The following is a 23,900-nucleotide window of genomic DNA, read 5'->3' on the forward strand; positions in this document are numbered from 1 at the left end:
TTTCTATTCAAACACACCCATAACTTATATATACGACGTCACAGCCGGTCTTTACCGATCGTTAAAATTAAACATTGATTAAATGATAATCTCAAACACTCACACGCATACAGTTTTTGAATCTACGACAAGTTAAGAAGGGCTAAAAACAAAGTGCATAATACTGTGACGCTACTCTTGAATAGCATGGCTGAGCTGGGCTCAGGGCAGGAGTCGTTTTGTTCTACGTCAATGAAGTATCTATTCTCAAGCTCCATGCGATTCGCCATGTAGCAGTTGATGGCGTTGTTACCGGCTGGTGACATGGTCCGTCTGCGGCTGAGCTTCCAAGCACCAACTGTAAAAGAATTTACATTAATACTTTTCCACAATTACACATTACATAGTTACAGACTGTCGTTGTTACTATATTGACTTTCAAATCCATACTAATATTATAAATGCGAAAGTAACTCTGTCTGTCTGTCTGTTACTCAATCACGCCTTAACTACTGAACCAATTTGCATGAAATTTGGTATAGAGATATTTTGATATCCGATAAAGGACATAGGCTACTTTTTACCCCGGGAAAAAGGACAGGTTTTATCCCGGAAATCCCACGGGAACGGGTACTATGCCGGTTTTTCTTTGACGGCGTGGGCGAAGCTGCGGGTGGAAAGCTAGTAGTTTTATATAGCGTCTAGCTTTCGCCAGTGGCTTCGAACGCTTGTCTAAAACCTAACACTAAAACCTTTCTATAATTGAATCACTGTATCTGTAATTTTAAAGATCTAAGCATACATACAGATATTAGGACAGACGCAGATAGTGACTTTGCTTTTTTTGTAGTGATAAAGAATTGGAATTGGAAATTGGAATGGATTACAGATTTGCATTATCTGAATTCGTAAAAAAGTTGAAACAATAGTGCTGTATATTTAAAAAACATCACCATGTAAATACTAGACTAGTATATGATAAATGATACTTACTCGCACGGTGATGGGCATCTGTGTTCACGCAAGAATAGGCCAGCGAATATGTCTCATAGTCAGTGTCGAGGACGTACAGATCAAATGAGCTGGTTTGGCCAGGTGTTGCTGTAATGGAAAGTAAAAATTATTATAGAAGGTTATCATCGATTTTTAAGCTATTGCATAACTTTTATCTCAGACTGAGCGCGGCGACCGAATGTAAAAATTCCGTAACGAAAAAACCTAACACCCTCCACTCCAACCGGCACAGCGATGCGATGCTATGCAATAGCTTTACCGCCGCAGCCCTCGAGTGCCACACCTAATTTTTTTTTGCTGCTAGGTATATTAGGGTACGATTTATTTTGGTTTTATAGGTGCATACACTGTGACATGCATAGACACAAGTGTATGATTATATTCATGTTTAATTATAGAGCTGTATTTGAAGTGTAATTATCATATAGCTAAGAAAATAAGATTTTAATAATACTAAGTTTGATTGAAGCTTACCATTAGGTGCTCGAGATGGCAAAACGACTCTGAGTTTAGCACTTTGATCAGTAGAGATGATTGTAGCATTCCCTTCAATGGTATCCAATTCTCCATTTAGTCGTTGCCAGTTCAATACAGTAACAACGTCACCATTCAGTGTATATCTTGCTCCCGTGCAACCGCCGTTTTCAAATACCTGAGGGTATCTCTGGATTTGATACCATGTTCCGGAGTACTGTGAAAAATAATAATTTGTATTAAATGTCTACAAACGAACGTTTTTCTTTAAGAATGAATGTCAATATGTATTAAATTGGTAATCTTGGAATATCTTTACATGATTATATATAAATATATTCCGCTCAAATAAAATTCACGTTTTGATAAAAAAATACGTTGTTCACATCATGTTTATCTATTTCAACAAGCCAGTTCCAAATTCGATAACATATTTGATACTTTGTCTCAGCTAGAGAGGGCTTATCTTTAAAGCACTTACTTTTTCCACATCAAATTTGGCAACTACAGGTATATTCTCGTCGCATTGACCTGGCAGTACAACCTTTTGGCCTGCAGCAAATTCAGGCAGGTGGAAACAACCAGCATCTGTCTGATTTGTACTCTGATAGTATCTCTCGTCTAATACATTAATGTTATTGATAACGGTGTTCATTGCGTTATTAGCTGTTTGTGTTAGATTCTTGGTCCGACTGAGCTTCCAACTGTAAACTAAAATTTACATGTGTATGTTTAATGTTTTGTTCTCATGTGTGAGATGAAATCGATGGAGTATATAAACTCACCTCTGCGGTAATTGTTTTCTAAGTTAGTGCAACTATAAGCTAGGGCATAGTCGTAGTAATCTGTTGCTAAGATCCAATAATCGACATTGTTATCTGAAAAAAATTAAAATAGTATGTCATGTATCTCATAAGAGCCCTATTGTTGCAATAAGAACAAAGAAATGGCATGGTAATGTTTGAAAAAATATTAACAACAAAATCGAATTATTTTCATAGTTCCATAAACTTACTTCCTATCGTGACCCTGAGTTTGGCACTTCCATCAGTACTGGCTACTGCAGTCCCAGATGTACTCAATTGCGTTCCGTTAACGACGTGGCTGTTTACCAATTGGATGACGTTACCATTCATGGAGTATCTTGCTACGTTGCATGTGCCCGATTGCCGGTGGTCGAAGTACGTTGCCATGAGGTGCCAAGTACCAAGGAACTGTAATTTTAATATTAACTTATAAATACTATTCATACATAGTCATTCATCTAAATTTCCAATTCAATAAACGTATTAGTAAAATATATTTATGAGCGTACGTGCTTATGTACATTACTGTTAAAATTTCATAAAATTATAAGTCAGAAAAGATTTTATAATGACTTAACTTACAGCAGTTAAATTGAAGCTCGTTACAACAGGAACAGTTTGGTCACATTGTCCAGGGAATATAACAGGTTCTCCTAGTGGGATATTGGGATAGTAGAAGCAAGCTGCGTCAGTTTGGATTGCGTTTTGGAAGTACCTATTGTCCAGTACATTTATGTTGCTCATGAGGTTATTTATAATTTGGGTATCTGCATTACTCATCGTAGGTGAACGACTTAGCTTCCAGCTCCAAACTATAAAAATAATAATGTTTGAGCTTATTTATAGATAATTGAGATTATTTTTAATCTCAAATTTGAAAATAATTACCTCTTCGTCTTTCGCTGTCTATATTTTCACAACTGTAAGCCAGAGCGTACGAGTTATAATTTGTTCCAATAATCCAATAGTTGACGACTGGATCTAGAATAGAAATTTTTTCTGGTGAATAATCAATTGGTTGAATAATAATTGTTTTGTATTCAAATATTGTGCATTCTTAGGGGCAGCATTTGACGCTTTATAAGTTGACTATTCTTTTAACAAGGCAAAACAATGAGGCAATGAGTAAGTATGTTATCTTATTCAAACTTTCCCCTGAGCACTAGAAAATCACCCAGTGCAGAATTTCACTACTGAAAAAAAAATTGGGTTACATACTTGTTCCGATGTTTACAAGCAATTTTCCATCACCAGAAGGAGATGTCACTGTTCCTGAAACTGAGAGACGGCTTTGGTTCACCACGTGACTGTTTTCTAAGTTCAAAACAGTTCCGTTCAGAGTGTATCTGGCACGATTGCAGGAGCCTGATTGCCGCTCAGCATAATACGTCTGGATCAGGTACCATTGCCCTTGGAACTGAAATTAAAGTTGTTTTTACCATTCGCGATTTCAAACGTTGATATTTTTGGACCCTCAATAGCATAGCATTATAAAAAGCAATATAGCTTGTATATAAAATATTTGAGTAAATTACAACCCAAATCGCCACTATTCAAATTAAACTTAATTGACGCTGTAATTACTCTATCAGCAAAAAAGACATGCTGCATATCTAGTATTAATTATAATATAAAAAATGTTCTAAAGCTTGGAGCTTATATTATGTCGGGTGTATTACCCGAGTATTAAGTTTCAACTTACATTGTTCAAATTCAAACTAGTAACAACATTTATGTTAGGGTCGCATTGTCCAGGGAATATAACAGGTTGTCCTAGTGGGATATTAGGATAGAAGAAACAAGCTGTGTCAGATTGGTCTGCCCTTTGGAAGTATCTAGAATCCAGGACATTTATGTTGCTCATGAGGTTATTTATAGCTAGAGTATCTGCACTACTCAATGAAGTTGTACGACTTAGTTTCCAGCTCCAAACTATAAAAAAAAATGTTTTTGGTTAATTCAGGTAAAATTCATGTCGAATATTTTTGTAGTACGTATTTTAAAATAAATACCTCTTCGCGTCTCACTGTCTACATTTTGACAGCTGTAAGCCAGAGCGTACGAGTCATAATTTGTTCCAATAATCCAATAGTTGACGACTGGATCTAGAATGGAAATAATCAATGTTGAATAATCAATTGATTGAATTTTTAATATTTTTGCCTTCTTACGAGCGGCATTTGATAGAACGAATTACAAGCTGACCAGACGAATAAGTAAAATTTTATATTCAATGCGGTGTGTCCCTCAGACACATAAAACTGAAAGAATAGAATAAATTCGATTGATCTGCCGGGTCACTAGTGGCTGAGTTGGTCAAACATCCACCCCGGATTGGCGTGAAAGGATGCGGGTTCGAGTCCCGCCTCGTGATCGAGTTTTTTCTATTCTTTATAAATTAAATAATATTTTTATATTTTATTAAAGTTATGGAACTGTCCTTTGGGCAAAAAAGTGCTATACATACTTGAGCCAATGCTAACAAGCAATTTTCCATCACCAGTCAGGGATACCGCTGATCCCGTGACCGAGATACGGTTTTGGTTCACAACGTGACTGTTGATAACGTTCAAAAAGTTTCCGTTCACAGTATATCTGGCACGATTGCAAGTGCCTGATTGCCGTTCAGCGTAATAGGACTCGATCAGCACCCAGTCCCCTTGGAACTGAAATTCAATATATTTTTTACCATTCGCAATTCCAATCTGTACTGTTATAAAGATACATGCTAGTAAATCATCGTCTTATATGTATAGTAATAATATCGTCAAGTAAAATACTTCTTAAATATCCATGACTCAGTAGGTCTAATGAGCGCTACAATTTTATTTCATTGCAAATTTTCTTTTATAATTTTGATAATTTTAAATACAACAAGATATTAGTAGACATTTTGAACTTACTGCAGTTTAATTCAAGTTATTGACAACGCCAATATTCGGATCACATTGATTTAATATTTATCTCGAAAGTCTATGTCAAAATATAAAGCACTAGAGGTCCACCCCGGCTTCGCCTGTGGTACATATTTCGCAATAAAAGGTAGCCTATGTCCTTTCTCGGGTATCAAAATACCTCCATAACAAATTTCATGCAAATTGGTTCAGTAGTTTAGGCGTGATTGAGTAACAGACAGACAGACAGAGTTACTTTCGCATTTATAATATTAGTATGGATTACGATAGAACTTACTCTGGTCAAATCCAAGTTACTGATAACATTAACATTAGGATCGCATTGTCCAGGGAATATAACAGGTTGTCCTAATGGAATATTCGGATAGTAGAAGCAAGCTGTGTCAGATTGGTCTGCGTCAACGAAACGGGTATTGACCAATACGGGCGATGCAATACTGGTTATAAGACTGTTGATTTTGTTGTTGGATTCAGCATCAAGTGTTGCATAGCGGCTAAGTTTCCAAGCATTAACTGCAAACAGAAATAATGTATTTATAAAAACAAGTCAGAAAATCTATACGAATATTATAAAGCTGGAGAGTTTGTTTGTTCGTTTGTTTCGCTCAGGACTCAGGAACTACTGGTCCGATTTGAAAAATTGGTTCGGTGATAGATTAGCCCATTTATCGAGGAAGGTTATAGGCTATAACTATATATCATCATGCTAAGACCAACAGGAGCGGAGCAATGTGGGTGGAGCACGGCTAGTGGTAGGCATGAAGGATATTTTAAGCATAGTTAATACATTATATGTACAAAATTCTGTATTATACTTACCGTCTTGTTGGTTATTGGCCAGATTTTGACAGCTGTAGGCAAGCGCATAGTTGTTATAATCAGTTCCAAGAATCCAATAATTGACTTGAGGGTCTGAAAAATAATGAGGTCAAGATTCGTGAATTTAACATACATATTTAGACTTATAAATATGACTTTAAATTGAAATGGAACTATTTAGCCACTGCTAATTGGTTATATTTTATAATAGGTTATAATATAATTATAAATGTACAAATGTAGTTGATTTTATCCCAAATTAAAACTTAAGAGCATTTACGTTGACGTTATTATTTCAATGCCAAGAAACTTACTTGTGCCAATAGTAACTGTTAATCTAGCGGTTCCATCATTTGAAGCTAAAACAGCGGTTCCAGATACATTAAGCTGATTTTGATTGAGTACGTGGGTGTTTAACACACTGTAAGTGTTAGGAGTGATAAGCTCATAGTTGGCTTGGTTGCATTGGCCGGATTGTCTAGGATTCTCGTAGGATGAGATAAGTCGCCATCTTCCAGCGAACTATAAACAATATAACAAACAACATTTACAAACCTTACAACATTTACATTTACCATGTCCAAAAAAAAATATATATTAATTGTTTCCACTTTGTCATTGTTATAATTAATGTAAAACTACCGTCACATTAATTGTCTTATTATTGGTATTCCTTTTTATTGGCGTTTTGTTTTGTTAAAGTTAATTATAAATATTGTAATACAAATAGCTGTAAGGAATCTATGTATGTAAAAAATAAATAAATAAAAAATAAAATAAACCTTACTTAAGAATGTGAAAGTATGTGTTTGTGTGTGCGTGACAGCTAAATATTTTCTTCTTTCATACTTTTAAGAGCGTGTTTTAGTACCTACATAGTCAGTCAAAATAATTAAAGCCTTTTATTTTAGTTTTTGAATTTAATTTTTATTTACGACTCTGCTGATGACTAAGAACTTAAAAATATTTGCACGTATTATATAATTATGCATTTGAATAATTCTTAAAAAAAAAATTAAAGTCCTAATTTCTAAACGTATAGTATGTTGTACTCGCGTAAAATCAAACACAAAAAAAACTAACTCTTTTTTTGATGCATCTTAATATCAATTTTACACTGTTACAGGTAAAATCAATAATTCTACGAAAAGTGCAGATAATTTATTGTATCTTAATTTTTTAATTATATCGTATGTATCTTTATCGATAAATGATATCCGCATTGACATACATATTAATATGATTAGTAAATGTAAAATATTCTTAGTAAAAAATATAATAATTGCATTTTAGTTGTAATTGCAATAAAATATAGATTGATGAGGAGAAAAAAAAATTGTTTTAAAAAAGTTACCTACTTTCTTTTGATAACCCGAATAAATAAACCTGATAAAGTACTTAAATAATTATAAAAATAATTTATAAAATAATAAGATTTTTAATTTTGCATCAAATATACAGCATTGCGAAAACATGTTTGTTACATCGAACGAATCCGTAGACTACTAGTTTTATTACATGTGTTATCATTATTTATTTATATACAAAAAGTCAAAGAGATACTAAAATAATCGCATAACACGCCCAATGCTGACACATAGCTATTACTCATCCATATAATATTATCTCACATCTATGAAAATACTATCTAGCTTTCCGCCCGCGGCTTTGCCTGCGAAAAGAAAAACCCGCATAGTTCCCGTTCCGTGGGATTTCCAGTTTAAAACCTACATTTTAATCTAAACACCTATGTGTTAATCCAAGTAGCCCTCTATATGTGTAACAAAGATACACACCTACACATACACCATCCTAAAACTTTCGCATTTATACTATACAGGGTGTCCCACTGTTGGTATACTAAGCTCAAAGGAGGTTATAGTTTTGAATACGCTGAGTACGTAAAAAATAATTAAAAAATTCTAGACGCATTTTTTTTTCAATAAGATGAATTCTTAAAACTCTATGTGTACACCCATAACAAGCAACCCACCCAACTTTGCCACCAGTACGTGAGCTATCGTTTAAGATTATGTTTTCATAGACAAAATGCTCACATTAGAGGAGCGGTATATGCCGGCTGCGCGAAGCTAGAGAAGAAAACATAGATTTTCAGGAAAAATTAAGCAAAAAATTTTTGATGTAATTTTGTTTTTTAAGTATTTTTTATATAAAGAATAAAAAAAAAAAAAGTATTTTTTACGTGATCAGTGTATGCAAAACTACAAGTCCCTTCGCGCTTAGTATACCAATAGTGGGACACCCTGTATAGGATATATAGGATATTATATTTATTTATAGTTAGTTAAAAATAAACATGGGAATTAAAATCCCATTCTTGAAAATCTGTCCTGAAACTGTAAGTTCAGCATATTATGCTGAAATTTCTTTCTGATTGTCTCACTGATAATAATTGCATGAGAACTTTTCATTAGTTTGTTTGACTTTTTTTAATTTTACCTGTTACGGTCCATTTAGATCAAACGAGCGAATACTCATTCTAACCCCACTATGTCAAATTCTTTTAGAGTAAACAGGCGTAGAGCATTCTTTCCTTGTTTTTAGTGCGTTCGAAAAGATTTTATGTAATGTTAATATGATGATGATGATAATATGATTAATGAACAACACAGAATAGGTAGGTACGAGTTTTCGTTTACTAAAGGATCACGAAAGAATGCTCTTGCTCTAGCTCTAGTGCGAAATTTCGTTGTTTTTCTATCTCATCTATATGGAAAAGAAAACAATGTATTTAGTACAGACTGTTAAAGAAAGGTTAAATACACAATTCAGAATCCTTACCCCAGCTAGATTGAAACTCGTTTGCACCGGTATCGTCGTGCTACACTGTCCCGTGAATATAACACCTTGAGTTACACTTAAGCTCGCACATACCACACTCAATATTATTAACATTTTAAAATATTTCGCACCACAATGCTGACGTGGCGACAGGTCAGGATTAACAGTTTCATACTACGATTTCATGTGCCAATTATATAGGGCATTTTCTGATAACGAATCCGCCAAATCCCTTGATTGAGAACTAATCGTTTGTCCATCTATGCGTAATACGAAGATAACATAATTTGGTGTCATTGTAGTGCAGGGGCGGTGGTTTCGAGAATTTATCGGTACAAGTCTGTTAAATCGTTTTTTATATATACTTCTGCCTTTTTTATTGACAAAAGAGAAGAGTTTGACCACAATTTTGTCTGAAGTAGAAACTCCACAATCTCCATTGAAGAAAAGGATAATAATAATAAATAAATAAAATCTTTATATTGCCAAAACATTATACCTTACAAAACTATGTACACTGACTCTTAAACTATAAGAACTCTCTATCTTAGGAGCCATGAGGATGTCGACTTTATTTTAACTAGAGTCGATATTAAATGCGCCAATGGTAACCATGCTTTAAACGGTGAAGGATGACATTGTGAGGGAACCGGCATATCGCAGAATAAAAAGTTCGACGACATGTGATGTCAGCCAACATGCACTTGGCCAGCGTGGTGGCCTGAATCCTCTGGAAGACCTGTGTCCCTTCAGTGGGAACATAAATGGACTTAATGAGGATGATGAATAAAAAGATATTTCTATCGTATATTCATTAATTTTCTAGAAGAAAAGCATGCTTAGTTTTGTTAAGGTGCAGTGTTTCAGAATTCTTACGAAATAACCTTTCGTTATGGAGAGAAACCGGCAAGAAACTCCATTCTTTTAAAATCATGTCATATTCTTTCTTTCTATATTAATTGGTAGAAATATATGCAAGAGAGATGCGGATGGTTTCGGCGGTTAGTATCTCATTTGCTGATCAAGATAGATTAAGATAAAACATTATCCAAATCAGATAAGCAAAACAAGATATTTGAGTCATGGTGCGACAGACATTCATTTCACAAAGGTATGCCATAAAAATACTTTCGCATCGAAAAACAAAACTATCCTATAATAATATAACAAATGTGAAAGTTTGTGAGGATGGATTTATGTGTACTATGTGTATGTATGTTAATTACTCTTTCACGCAAATACTACTGAACCGATTACAATGAAATTTAGCACACATAGGTATAGATAGAAGACGTCGCGGCAGGCCGAAGAAGAGATGGCGAGATGAACTTGACCAATTTAAAAATGACTGGTTTTCATTAGGACAAGACCGCGATTCATGGAAGCGACTTGGAGAGGCCTTTGTTCAGCATTGGGACACGACAGGCTGATACAACAACAAGGTATAGAGGGTAACTTGGATTTGGATTTTGGAGGGTTCGTACGCGGGTGAAACCGCGCGCCAAAGCTAGTATTTTTTATTTTTTCAAATCTATTCCTGGAACTAATATTGAATTTATCAAATTTCTAACTAACGAATGTAGTTTGTAAAGAGTAAGCGGAATTCATATATCAGTCATTATTTAAAGCAATAAATTGGATTGATTATTATCACTAAATAATATAAAACATAGTCGCTGTCGCTATCTGTTCGTCAGTATATTTGCTAGCTTTAAAACTACGCAACTTTGATGCGGTTTTATTTTTTAGATAGAGTGATTCTCTGAGAAGGGTACAGTTTACTTATAATTTTGTGATGATCTTGGAATGGATTTTAGTTACGCTTTAACACTAAGCAGCTGATCGGATTTCTATGAAATTTGGTAAATGGACATATTATATCTGAGTTGGTATATAATTTCAGAACCTGGTTCCAGGCCTCCAGCTAGTAATTATTATAATCTTAACAAGTTTTTCTGCTATATTATAGACTTGCTTCAGCTCAATAATTAATTCGCGTACTATCGCGATAAAAATAGCCTATGTTCTTGACTTAGAGATTCGTCATCCTGATAAGATATCATTTAAATTTACTCATCATTTAAAGGCTAATCTCATACTTCTATATCTTTATCTATGCTATATATCTACAACTAATTAAAGAAAACCACATAACTATACTCTATACTTAATATAATAAAGCTGAAGAGTTTGTTTGTTTGAACGCGCTAATCTCGCAAACTACTGGTCCGATTTGAAAAATTATTTTCGTGTTAGATAGCCCATTCATCGAGGAAGGCTATAGGGTATAATATTATATCATCTCGCTAAGACTCACAGGAGCGGAGCACTGCGGGTACAACCGCGGAGCACAGCTAGTGTAATCCTTATTTCATATCAATTGATAGTTTGATACATCAAAATATTATGTTTCACTCAACATTCGTGTATTCTGACGAAAACCTTAATGGGGATTAGTTAAGGAACAACATAGCAAGGCCCATGGAATTCTTTAGGCTTACATGTTTTTATAAGAATGTCAACATCCCATATACAATACTGGTGACAACAGGCACATTACCATTGTGGTAATCGGTTCTGCCTTATTTATTGAACAGGTCTGGAAAATTTAACTCAAGAAATCTTGTGTCATGTGTAACGTAGTATCGTTGAATGAATCTGTTATTGTAACTTTATGGGAATAACTAGATTTCCGCCCGCGGCTTCGCCCGCGTTTTCAAAGGAAAACTCGCATAGTTCCCGTTCCCGTGGGATTTCCGGGATAAAACCTATCCTATGTGTTAATCCAAGTTACCCTCTATATGTGTGCTAAATTTCATTGTAATCGGTTCAGTAGTTTTTACGTGAAAGAGTAACAAACATCCATACAAACTTTCGCCTTTATAATAGTATTAAGATTTGGCTATTTATTATTACCATAGAATATAGATATTATTATGTTGATTCGTTTGATCATTTAGGTCTAACTCAATAAGTTATTAGTATGTTGTTATGTGTATTATGTTATTTCAATAATTATAAAATATTACACTAGTTTAGTTTTGAAAACTGCATAACAAAAAATATGTTGACTTTATCTGCATTACAGGTAGATAAAAAATAATTAATCGCGTGAACATTAATATTGTGATAAAATAATATAGTATATTGATTTTAAAATAAGGTCGTTAAATACGACGTCAGATTACTATTTTTGTTACAATTCTATATTTTACACTCAACCTGACATCTTAATTATCTATATAAGTATTTATTTAAAATTATGTATGTTATAACTGACCTTTGAACGTGAACAATAGGTACAATTGTGTCGGTTTGAAAATGAGGAGATTAATAAAAGAACGTATAGATTGAAAATCGATGCTTGAAAACGAAACAGAACTTATAGGCTAGTTGGTTTTTTTAACTGCATTGTATCGCTCCTATTGGTCTTAACGTGATAAAATTTATATTATAAACTTCCTCGATAAATGGGCTATCTAATACTGAAACAATATTTCCGGACCAGCCCCCCTAGACAAGTGGCTTTCTATTAGCGTAAAGTTCAATAGAATAGATTATGAATGTATGAGATTGACGTTTGATTACGACGACGACGACGCGGACGATTGATTACGTCAATCTCATACATTCATAATTTATTCTATTGAAATTTACGCTAATAGAAAACCACTTGTCTAGGGGGGCAGTACTTCCTGAGACTAGCGCGCTCAAACAATACTTTCATAGGATAGTTAGAGCATGTCTTCATTTGTGAAAGACATAAATCTATACTTTATGATGCCACGTTTCCATGTTATTGTGTGAGGTCAATAGCATGACATTTTTATATGTTTGTTTTATATAAAAAATTCACAAAAGAAGCCGCCAGTCAATATTGTTTGCGGAGATAGAGCAAATTTAAAGGTTATTTTAAACACGACCCTGGTAATCGAAGCGGATTCTTTAGAAATATGCATGTTATTGTTAAAACGTTTATTTGTTTATTTGTTGTAATAAATATGAAGATGAATAAAAAATCCGAAATATTCAACGGAATATTTCGGATTTTTTATTCCAGTTTTTCCTACTTTTCTCTGCAGCCAGCAATATCTATACTAATATTATAAAGCTGAAGAGTTTGTTTGTTTGAACGCGCTAATCTCGGGAACTACTGGTCCGATTTAAAAAATTCATTCGGTGTTAGAAAGCTCATTTATCGAGGAAGGTTATAGGCTATATAATATCATCACGCTACGACCAACAGAAGCGGAGCCACGGGGGTGAAACCGCGGGGAGCAGCTAGTCGTTCATAAACTATTGGCCAAGTGCACCTTTAGATTTCGATTATGTTTTTTTAATATCGATAACGAACACATATAAAAATGAAGATAAATTACATACCTAGTCAATTTAATTTTCGCTTCTTTATTATGGCTCTAACTTACCCCCCCTAGTCAAGTGGCTTTCTGTTAGCGTAGCGTTCAATAGAATAGACTACGAATGTATGAGATTGACGTAACCTGTAGATACGTGGGCTGGTAAGTAACTAACTTTTTCATTCAATGCCCTTAACTCACATCACACTTCTTTGCTGTCTCAAATTCCATTTTAAATCGCATGACAAATATCATTAACCGATTTCAAAAAAAAAGGGGAAGATTATCAATTCGGCCGGTATATTTTTTTAATTTTAATATATTAACTTTGGAAATAAAAATCTTCTTTAAAGTATGAAAATTGGTAGTACTTATGATCGGGGAAACACATACTAGTGATATATTAATATGTAAAAATAAATGTTACTTCACTGTGATAAATTATCACACAAACGGGATGCAAAGTTTGTAAGGTTAACGCTCTTTAATTGACTTCGCAAGAAGTAGATAATTTATGCGGCAAGAATATAAGACACTAGTTGTGCCCCGCGGTTTTCTCGAATTGTTCTGCTCCTGTTGCTTCTAGCGTGATGATTATATTATCTTCCAATAGCCTTCCTCGATAAATGGGCTATCTAACACCGAAATAATTTTTCAAAACGGACCAGTAGTTCCCGAGATTAGCGCGTTCAAACAAACAAAATCTTCAGCTTTATATTATAATTATAGATTTTAGATTTTCAGTCCTAAAATTACATGATAACAATTCTATGTAAAAATTATTTTATTCCTATTTTAGGTATTTATTTAAAAAGTTTATAAGTACTAATGTGTTATGTCAAATAGACTACAAGCCCACATATGAAAAAAATATGGGTCAAATGAACCACCACGGGACATATCTAGGACGAAAGAAGAGCAAAAAATAATAAGATTCATCACTATGCCGTCACTTGTAAGCTGTCCAACTGAGTGCAGATGAGAATTGAAAAGTACAGGTAGACTCGGTAAATTTTGGTCATATATTTTTGTACGGCATTCTTAACCATCGATAGATCCATTAAAAATAATAAGAAACCGCTCAGTGCCGTACAAAAATGTTGGTCCACCAAGTCGGAATTTTAATTTAATTTCCGAGAGTTACCGGGGGTAAATTTGGTCATTTGACCATGTACGGCATCTGTGTCATACTATTGCTATACTGCTTTTAATCCATTATTCCGCAACGCCGTACAAAAATCATGGGGACAAGGGGAAAAAATCGAGAGTTGCAATCCCCTCTCTTTCCCCACTCCAGGGGGTTCCATTTGACTAAGTACGGCTTCGGTTCCAAAACATTATCTAGCACTCAAAAGTACTATTAAAAGCAATGCCGTCAAAAAATAATTGTTCTTTTAAATGTATACCAATAATCATCTTAATTTCATCGAATTCTTGATATAAAGAGATGTAAGGTCATTTGACCCTGTACGGGAACTTTTTTTTTAACATGATATTGTAAAATTCAATTGTTGTATAGTATTGCCGTTCAAAAGAAACCGTTCTAAAAAAAGTTATAGAGAAATGCAAAACCAGAAATTTTGTTAAAGTTTAAACATCGTAGATTAATGAAATATAATAGTTTTCTACACTTTATTCGTTGTTTTAAATAGTATTAACATAGATAAATTAGGAAAAAACGATGCCGTACATTTTTGTGCAGACCACATCTTTTAGGCTGATGAAAGCGACGAAAGCTACAATTTTAAAGGTGCTTTATGGCCATTTGATACAGTACGGCATTAACATATTTTTACCCAACTACGGCAAAGCAAAAGGAGGGTTATGGTTTTGACAGGTCATGTATGTATGTTCATCTATTCCCTCGTAACTTCTAAACTACTTATCAGAATTCGACAAATAACATATCATTAGAAGCATCTGAATTGTTCACTGGATAACCAGCGACCAACTAGCTAAAGGCTATATGGGTTTTCACAAAATCTAATGTGGCGCCCTCTAGCGGACAAAACATACAGGATAAAAAAATAAAGTTAAGATAAATATGCCGTGTTTGGTATCATTTGAAAGCGCTTTACTTGTACATTTTGAATATGTATATAATACTAGCATTTGCTTGTGACTTTACCTGTATTCATGGGCTGATTGCATATAATTCACATCTTTTTGTTCATAGCTTTTTTATTAGTTCATCAATTTAACGGAGTCCATTCCACTTGACTCCGACTTTCCAAGGTGATAATTAACCACCTCGAGCTTCTTAATATTAATTTATATTTATATTTTATTATCAAAATATAAAGCAAACATTTCGTTATATGGATTTTTTCTTTTTCAGATTTTTCCCCTTTGAACCAACGAAAATGTACGGCACATGAAAAAATATTATCTATGCATAAAATACTTTAAAAATAAATTTATTTCGTGTTGTGTCAAATGACCCCCTGGAGTGGGGAAAGAGAGGGGATTACAACTCTCGATTTTTTCCCCTTGTCCCCATGATTTTTGTACGGCGTTGCGGAATAATGGATTAAAAGCAGTATAGCAATAGTATGACACAGATGCCGTACATGGTCAAATGACCAAATTTACCCCCGGTAACTCTCGGAAATTAAATTAAAATTCCGACTTGGTGGACCAACATTTTTGTACGGCACTGAGCGGTTTCTTATTATTTTTAATGGATCTATCGATGGTTAAGAATGCCGTACAAAAATATATGACCAAAATTTACCGAGTCTACCTGTACTTTTCAATTCTCATCTGCACTCAGTTGGACAGCTTACAAGTGACGGCATAGTGATGAATCTTATTATTTTTTGCTCTTCTTTCGTCCTAGATATGTCCCGTGGTGGTTCATTTGACCCATATTTTTTTCATATGTGGGCTTGTAGTCTAAAATGACATAATATTTATGTAACTTTCAACCGGCTGCTTTCTGGTTGGAGAATGTTTTTCTTGCATTATGCACTAATGAAATAGTTTTTATCACATGGAGTTCTGGATAAGTAAATCAGGTTACGAAGTTACGTATTTACACAATATACAGATACAACCAGTAGGGAAACTTCATACAAACGTTCGAAATGGCTCACGCACACAAGCAAGCGTTTCTGTTTGTGTCAAAGAACAAGTCAATAACTGCGTTAAAAACAACCGACTTCAAACTTGCACTTGCAACATTTACAAATACAGACAAAAATGCTCATAAAATAAAAACTACTGGGCCTATCCGAATAAAATTTTTATGGGACCAATTCGACACCATCCCGCATCGAACAAAAAAAGAATCACGTAAATCGGTTCAGAAACCACGGAGTAATCGGTGTACATACATAAAAAAAAAAACATACCGGCCGAATTGATAACCTCCTCCTTTTTTTTGAAGTCGGTTAAAAACTTGTAAACCATAAACATACCATAAACATTGAAGGTTAATCAATCGTTATTACACATTAAATAAGCAATTATATAATTAACAACGTAATCATGTCGTAGGTACTTACACGGTCAGGATTCCGTACATCGTTATCTAAGTGTCTTATCTTATAAATTAGTTTGAAAGTCAGTTCAAATGTTCGTTAAGAATTTACAAATTTTGTATCAATCTAATCTACTTTGGTTCGACCTTCCTATATATGATAAGCACCGATACAGTGCACCTATCGAAGATACATATATATTCGACAAATCTGCATTATATACAAAACATTGATAGGTATTTATTAAGTATCTTTGTATTACGTAAAAAAACACTATACACTAACACTATACAAAACGATAAAGTTGCATATTATACTACAATATATTATTACTAGCTTTCCGCCCGCGGCTTCACCCGCGCAGTCAAAGAAAAACCCGCATAGTTCCCTTTCCCGTGGGATTTCCGGGATTGCGTCATTTTCCCGGAATAAAAAGTAGCCTATGTCCTTTCTCGGGTATCAAAATATCTCCATACCAAATTTCATGTAAATTGGTTCAGTAGTTTAGGCGTGATTGAGTAACAGACAGACAGACAGAATTACTTTCGCATTTATAATATTAGTATGGATACTAGCTTTCCAGCCGCGGCTTCGAACGCTAGAAAACTTTAAAAATTATGCACTAAAACCTTCCTTAAGAACTACCTACTCTATCTATTAAAAAAAACTTCATCAAAATCCGATCCGTAGTTTTAATGATTTAAGCATACATAGGGACGAACAGACGGCGACAGCGACTTTGTTTGGTTCTATGTAGTGATATTGTAGTACTCGCTGTGCCCCGCGGTTTCAGCTGCAGACAAATCCAAGGATAAAATCTTTAATTTCCTACTTAGATTGTTTAGGTGCTGTGTGTTGAAAAAAAGGCATAGGTGTAGGTTTTATGTAGGACATCAACTATTTTCATAACTTCATACAAATCGATCGTGTGTTTTAATAAATATAAAGGCATATAACAGTCTGTAGAGAGAATATATTATTTTTATGTAAAGGGAATACATAGTAACATTTAAAACTATATACGTCATTAAAAAAACGTTTTAATATTGAGTAAGGTGCACGTATGCACATTTCTTAATTAAAATTTCCGTTCTACGCAAATTGCAAATCCCATTCATTCTTGACTTCATTTTTACAGTTCATTCAACTTTTTATGCGTATTACGTTAAATATTTTTTTACACCTGTTTAGATACAGTTACATAACATTTTTGGAATATTTTTTGATAGTTTATGTAAAACCGGCTACTCACCTACATGCAGCAGGGGCAATATTGAAATTGCATCCTTAATTGGCTCCTCCTTAATTGTTATGTGTATAGGCAAGCAGGGGCATTTTTAAAGATCTTTAAAAAATATGAAACAAATGATATCTGGTTATTTAACAGATATAAAAATAGTATCCAGAACCTCTTGGTTCTATGTTAGGTTCAAGGTTTTGATTATAAAGAGTAAAACTACACTTAATATTATAAAGCTGAAGAGTTTTTTGAACGCGCTAATCTCAGGAACTACTGGTCCGATTTGAAAAATTCTTTCGGTGTTAGATAGCCCATTTGTTGAGGAAGGCTATAAGTTATATATCATCATGCTAAGACCAACTGGAACGGAGCAATGCGAGTAAAACCGCGGGGCACAGCTCGTAGATAAATGAGTTCAATAAATATTTTCAAATTACAGAATTTATTCGCTTCTATTAAATAATTCTCTTTTATTAAAATATAAAGTGGATCACGGTTATTTGCATTTATAGTATGAAATGAACTGACTCGATAGTAGCAGTTTCTAATCGCTATGAAGCTGTCTTACTGACACGATTCTGTATTTTCTCTACAGAATTAACTAACAAGTAGGTATTTATGAACCGACTGAATCAGAAAGAGGGTGATGTTTTTTAAGTTTATATAATGTTTACCTATGTCATAATATGTATGTGTTAGCCCTTTAGCTAAAAGGGCTAAACAGATTTAAATGTTTATAATAGGTATGTAGAGATTACTAGTTCGATTAGAGAGACATATGGAAGACCACTAATTGGCATCATATTGAATGTGTATTATAAAATTAATTTTATTATTATTTATTCTTTCGGCATAGTACTCGATCCGATAGTTTTTCCAAAACGTATCGTAGAGTTTGAATTTGTGCTATTTTAAAACGTCACAATGAAATGTTTTTGTAAAATATTTCCCAGATCACTCTTAGGTTAATAACAATTACTTATTTTCACTATCGCTACGAACAAAACTAGATCACTAGGTACATAGTATAAAACAAAGTCGCTTTCTCTGTCCCTATGTATGCATCTTTAAAACTACGCAACGGATTTTGATGCAGTTTTTGACGTGACAACGTCTAATTCGATAAAGCCGGCTGCACGCACAAAACACATGACTCATGCGGCGTTACCTCGCTCTGACTCATCTGAGGCACAATCGGACGTTGTCACGTTCAACTATCGTCAGTAAACAGACTTCACAGACAACCAATTTTTTTTTAATAGATAGAGTGATTCAAGAGGAAGGTTTTAGTATATAATTTATTATGTTTTAGACAAAGCGGGCGAAGCCGCGGGCGGAAAGCTAGTAGTGTATAAAATCCACCGTTCAAGATAACTTCAAAGAACGGCATGCTGTTTTAATCACTCTGCCATCTTTGACAGTCAGGTTTCATTACAACTCCTGGGACATTGATTCATGATGTTAATATAAACATACATATAAAACGAAGCTAACGGCTTTTCATTTATATTATATATCTTATTATTAGCTTTAAAATGTATCTATTTGTTTCCACCAACTTCTGCTAAACTGCGACACAAGTGAATCGATTTTGAGGAGATCTATAATAAATAATAGCTTAAAACGTTTATCATTTTTTCTAATATATTAATTTTAAATTCATTAGCAATTATGAGTACCGGATTTTAAGTTTTGATTTTAAATAGATCAATTTGCAGCTAATTATTAATCCAGTAACGTATAATGCAGATAAAAAAATAAGAAAAGAGGGTTTTAAATTTGACCCATTTACAGTATCTAGAATGAACCAAGACAAGATCGTTAGGAATTAATCACATCAATAATATACAGGGTGTCCCACTGTTGGTATACTAAGCTCAAAGGAGGTTATAGTTTTGCATACGCTGAGTGCTTAAAAATACTTATAAATATCCAGATGCATTTTTTTAAATAGATGAATTCTTGAAACTCTATCCGCATACCCAATTACCCATAACAAGCAACCCGGCCCAACTTTGCCACCCGCACCCGTGATCGCTTAAGATTAAGTTTTCATAGACAAAATGCTCACATTAGAGAAGCGGTATATGCCGGGCGGCTGTGCGAAGCTAGAGAAGAAAACATGGATTTTCAGGAAAAATTTAGCAAAAATTTTTTTACGTAATTTTGTTGTTTAAGTATTTTTTACGTGATCAGTGTATGCAAAATTACAAGTTCCTTCGCGATTAGTATACCAATAGTGGGACACCCTGTATATGTTATTATAGCATTGCCACATTTTTTCCAATGCGCCTTAATTAACCATTAAAATACAATGTTTCGAATAACAAGTTTATATTTCACGCTATGCAAGTCTTAAGAGCTGTCTGAACAAGATTTCATTTCACAGTGATTCATTTTTTTATTTTTTATTTTTGTTTGCTTTTGTTTTGTAAATCAATAACCTTACGCGATTAAGCATAACTTGATGGATTTGGTGGAGTGACATATAAATTCTAATTGATTGATTGGTTATATCAAAATTACAATATGGCGGATTATTTGCTCCATGTTATGTCTTCAATTTTTTCTTCAAAACATATCGATGTCAAAAATTTTAAACGGTAATTTATATGAAAACTTTAGAAATTTGATTTGTTATTTTTCAATAAAAACAAAGTTTCTTTAGATTAAAAAAAAACATAAATTGACCAACATATTATATACTATAGATTATAAATGACCTCAAATAAGTCATTTAATGTTTTATTCATAATCATTTGTGTGTAATGTTAACTTGTGAATAAGCCTTGCTTCGTTTCAGAATACAATGTTTGTTAACCAGTTATTGTAAAACCCCCGTTGATGATAAGATCTCTTTGGAAACATTTTTTTTTGCATTTTATCAGTCATTCACAAAAGATCGAACTTTCTGAATTGTGCGTATGTTTTTTTGTCTCATTTTCAATTTAAATAAGACTTTTTTGGGGCAAATGAAAAAAATTCTGCTTCTTTTTTTGGTAACTAGGGTGCGTATGACCTCTTATTTCCAGACAGTTTACACCGTGAATTGAATTGACTGACAAATTCATATTATGATCGCAACTATGGTATTCTATGAATTTGCCAAGTTCAATTCACGGCGAAAACTGTCTGGGATTAAGAGGTCATAATACGGCCCCTGCAGTAATATTTAGTCTCTAGTATAATAAATATTCCTTTTTAAAGACCCCTTCACATGAATATAAGTCAATGACCCATTAAAAACGAAGTCCTGTGTCCCCTAGTAGGGTAAGGGGCAGATGCATTATTCATACATCTGTTTCACTGATCGATTTTCTTTAGAAACAAGTAGGTGATCAGCGTACTGTGGCCTGCCAGACCGAGACATTTTTTTTTCTTCGTCTCCACCGGGAATCGAACCCAGGAGCCCTCGGTTCTACGCTCACGCGTCAACCACTGTACCAAGGAGGCGGTCAATGACCCATTAATGAAACCCAATAATATTTTTATTGCTAATCGAAGTGTCATATCGTTCATTTCACTAAATTTCATGATCTTTTATAATTGGAAACAACATACCTATCGAAATGAATAAAGAAATTATATCCACTGTTTAACTTTCACGTCCTTTAACTTCTTTATACCATTAATAAAATTGGAATGTCTGTTTGTAATTAAAAAAATAACTATTTAATAAATGCTTATAATATTATGTTGATGTGGATGAATAAATATACCAAAATAGCGTATTTTATTATTTTCGTATGTTTGTTTCGTTTATAATAGCTGTTTGTATTTTGTTCGTAATAGCTGGACCGACTACGACGGGCTTTTCACTGACAGATAGAAGACATTAAGATTAAATGGAAAAACTCATTTATGTGGATTAAAAGTTAAAACGCGGGACGAAGCAGCTAGTCCTACTTCCTACAAATTATAAATGCAAAAGTTTGTGAAAATGGAAGCTTGTAACTCTTTCACGAAAAAACTACTTGATTTATTTTGATGAAACATTACAGCAATATAGGTTAAACACAGAATAACACATGCGTATTATTAGCCTTCAATCAGATATGACCACATGTCTTCATGCATTGCTCTTCTTCCACTTTTGTATATCTGTATGCCAGTTGGCAAAGGCTCAATCTTCTCCACTCTAGCCTTTCTATGGCCACTTTATCCCATGTTGTACCCACTTGTTTAACGTCATCATCCCATACTTTAAGGTCTACCTTTCTCTCATGAACCGTCTCTTTGACGGCCTCCTTCGAACAGTGATTAACGCGTAACCGTAGAAACGAAGGGTAATGGGTTCGATTCCCGGTGGAGACGAAGAAAAAACAATGTCTCGGTCTGGCAGGACACAGGAGGCTGGTGAGGTGACCTACTTGTCCCTAAAAAAATCATCCATCCATCTGCCCCTTACCCCACTTGGGTACACGGGACTTCACACACACACCCACTTGTTTTACGTTATCATCCCATTCTTTTGAGGTCTACCTCTCATGAGCTATATAAATATTTGATTTTGCTCGCGAGTTCTTCCGCGAGTAATACCGCGAGACGCAGCTAGTATATATAAATATAATGAAGTTTTATTTTACAAATTGCGAACTCGTTTCATATGTGAGGCTTGAGAACCGGTCCCAGTGATGCGAGAAACACTCGCTGCATTTTTTATAATGATGGACAGGTTAAATATTATTATTTACTGCAGTCTGGTTATCGTTGTTTAGTTTTAAAGCTTTTGGTAGTTTCGTAGGAAGTGAGAAATATGATTTTGTATGAATTGGCGACATTTGTTTAGATAATATGAATAATGTAGAGTTGAAATAATGCTTCGGAATTGTATTTAGAAAAGAAAATTGTTTTTGTTTTAACTCTAACATCTCAAAGACGCTTGAAAGAATATTAAAGATTTTTCATTTTATCTAATTGTCTTAGCTTGAAAAAAGTTTACTGGGAAGAAGCAAGAGCGAGCTAGCACAGTTGACAGATTAGTGATTAACGAACAAAATATTTGATTTTGTTTTTAGAGCAGGCTCCAAGGAGATGTTCGTTTGCAAAAATAGCGGACCTAAATCTGACTTCTGATATATATTGTATAGATCCCAGACATCCTATAGACAGATGTTGCCAACCAGTTTTGTGGTCCCCCTGCCCGCACCCCGGTAATTAAATATGGCATACAAAGAAAAAAATAAAAATTTCCAAAACATGCCGTGTGGGGTATCAAATGAAAGAGCTTATTGAGTAGATCACGAATATATAAGATACTATATACATTTCTTACACTTTCTCTAAGATTTTTTAGAAAATTTACGGAAATGGTCCATTTTTGAGTTAACTTTAAACCACTATAGATTGAAAACTCATGAATATATTTTTTAAATTATTATTTTAAATAATTAACAATAGTCCATTGTTTATGATTCAATAGTTCGTAATATAATATAAGTGAGCTATGTGGTGGATTTGATGAAAATAACTATATACTATATGAACTTGAAAATATACTCGCCATCTTTGAATGCTCCCCCTACTCCCCCATGCAACTATTTCACTGTACGAAATATTGAATCGTAAACAATGGACTATTGTTAATTATTTAAAATAATAATTTAAAAAATATATTCATAAGTTTTCAATCTATAGTGGTTTAAAGTTAACTCAAAAATGGACCATTTTCGTAAATTTTCTATAAAATCTTAGAGAAAGTTAAAGAAATGTATATAGTATGCTATATATTCGTGATCTACTCAATAAGTTCTTTCATTTGATACCCCACACGGCATGTTTTGGAAATTTTTATTTTTTTCTTTGTATGCCATATTTAATTACCGGGGTGCGGGCAGGGGGACCACAAAACTGGTTGGCAACATCTGTCTATAGGGTGTCTGGGATCTATACAATATATATCAGAAGTCAGATTTAGGTCCGCGATTTTTGCAAACGAAACTCCACTGAGAGTCCGGTCTATTTGTATATTTGCAATGCAAATTGCAATTGTTTGTTATTTTATTTTACAT

The 23,900-nt window shown here is 33.9% G+C and overlaps 2 protein-coding genes across 2 annotated transcripts in view; both read right to left on the bottom strand.

Annotated features, from left to right (window-relative positions):
• On the bottom strand, positions 1-6,491 carry LOC149900820 (uncharacterized). Its single transcript, XM_090112489.1, has 15 exons — positions 6,322-6,491; positions 6,008-6,100; positions 5,466-5,701; positions 4,741-4,939; positions 4,286-4,378; positions 3,976-4,205; positions 3,492-3,690; positions 3,162-3,254; positions 2,856-3,085; positions 2,483-2,681; positions 2,253-2,345; positions 1,949-2,178; positions 1,468-1,684; positions 973-1,080; positions 1-337 (listed from the first exon to the last, which is right to left on the bottom strand). Exons 6-15 carry the CDS (start codon positions 4,135-4,137, stop codon positions 123-125), a joined length of 1,746 nt encoding a protein of 581 aa, XP_089968615.1. The 5' UTR covers positions 4,138-4,205; positions 4,286-4,378; positions 4,741-4,939; positions 5,466-5,701; positions 6,008-6,100; positions 6,322-6,491; the 3' UTR covers positions 1-122.
• Positions 4,233-23,900, bottom strand: part of LOC149900821 (uncharacterized) — a 27,793-nt gene continuing 8,125 nt past the window's right edge. The window contains exons 2-6 of the mRNA XM_090112724.1: positions 6,322-6,428; positions 6,008-6,100; positions 5,466-5,701; positions 4,741-4,939; positions 4,233-4,378 (exon numbers count right to left, since the gene is read on the bottom strand). Coding sequence (XP_089968850.1) covers positions 4,233-4,378; positions 4,741-4,939; positions 5,466-5,701; positions 6,008-6,100; positions 6,322-6,428 — 781 coding nt within the window. The remainder of the gene's footprint in view (positions 4,379-4,740; positions 4,940-5,465; positions 5,702-6,007; positions 6,101-6,321; positions 6,429-23,900) is intronic.

This window comes from Colias eurytheme, chromosome 18 (assembly GCF_061535395.1).
Source record: "Colias eurytheme isolate Ceu_HAF_F1 chromosome 18, ilColEury1 Martin Lab GWU primary, whole genome shotgun sequence".
Classification (NCBI taxonomy): Eukaryota; Metazoa; Arthropoda; class Insecta; order Lepidoptera; family Pieridae; genus Colias; species Colias eurytheme.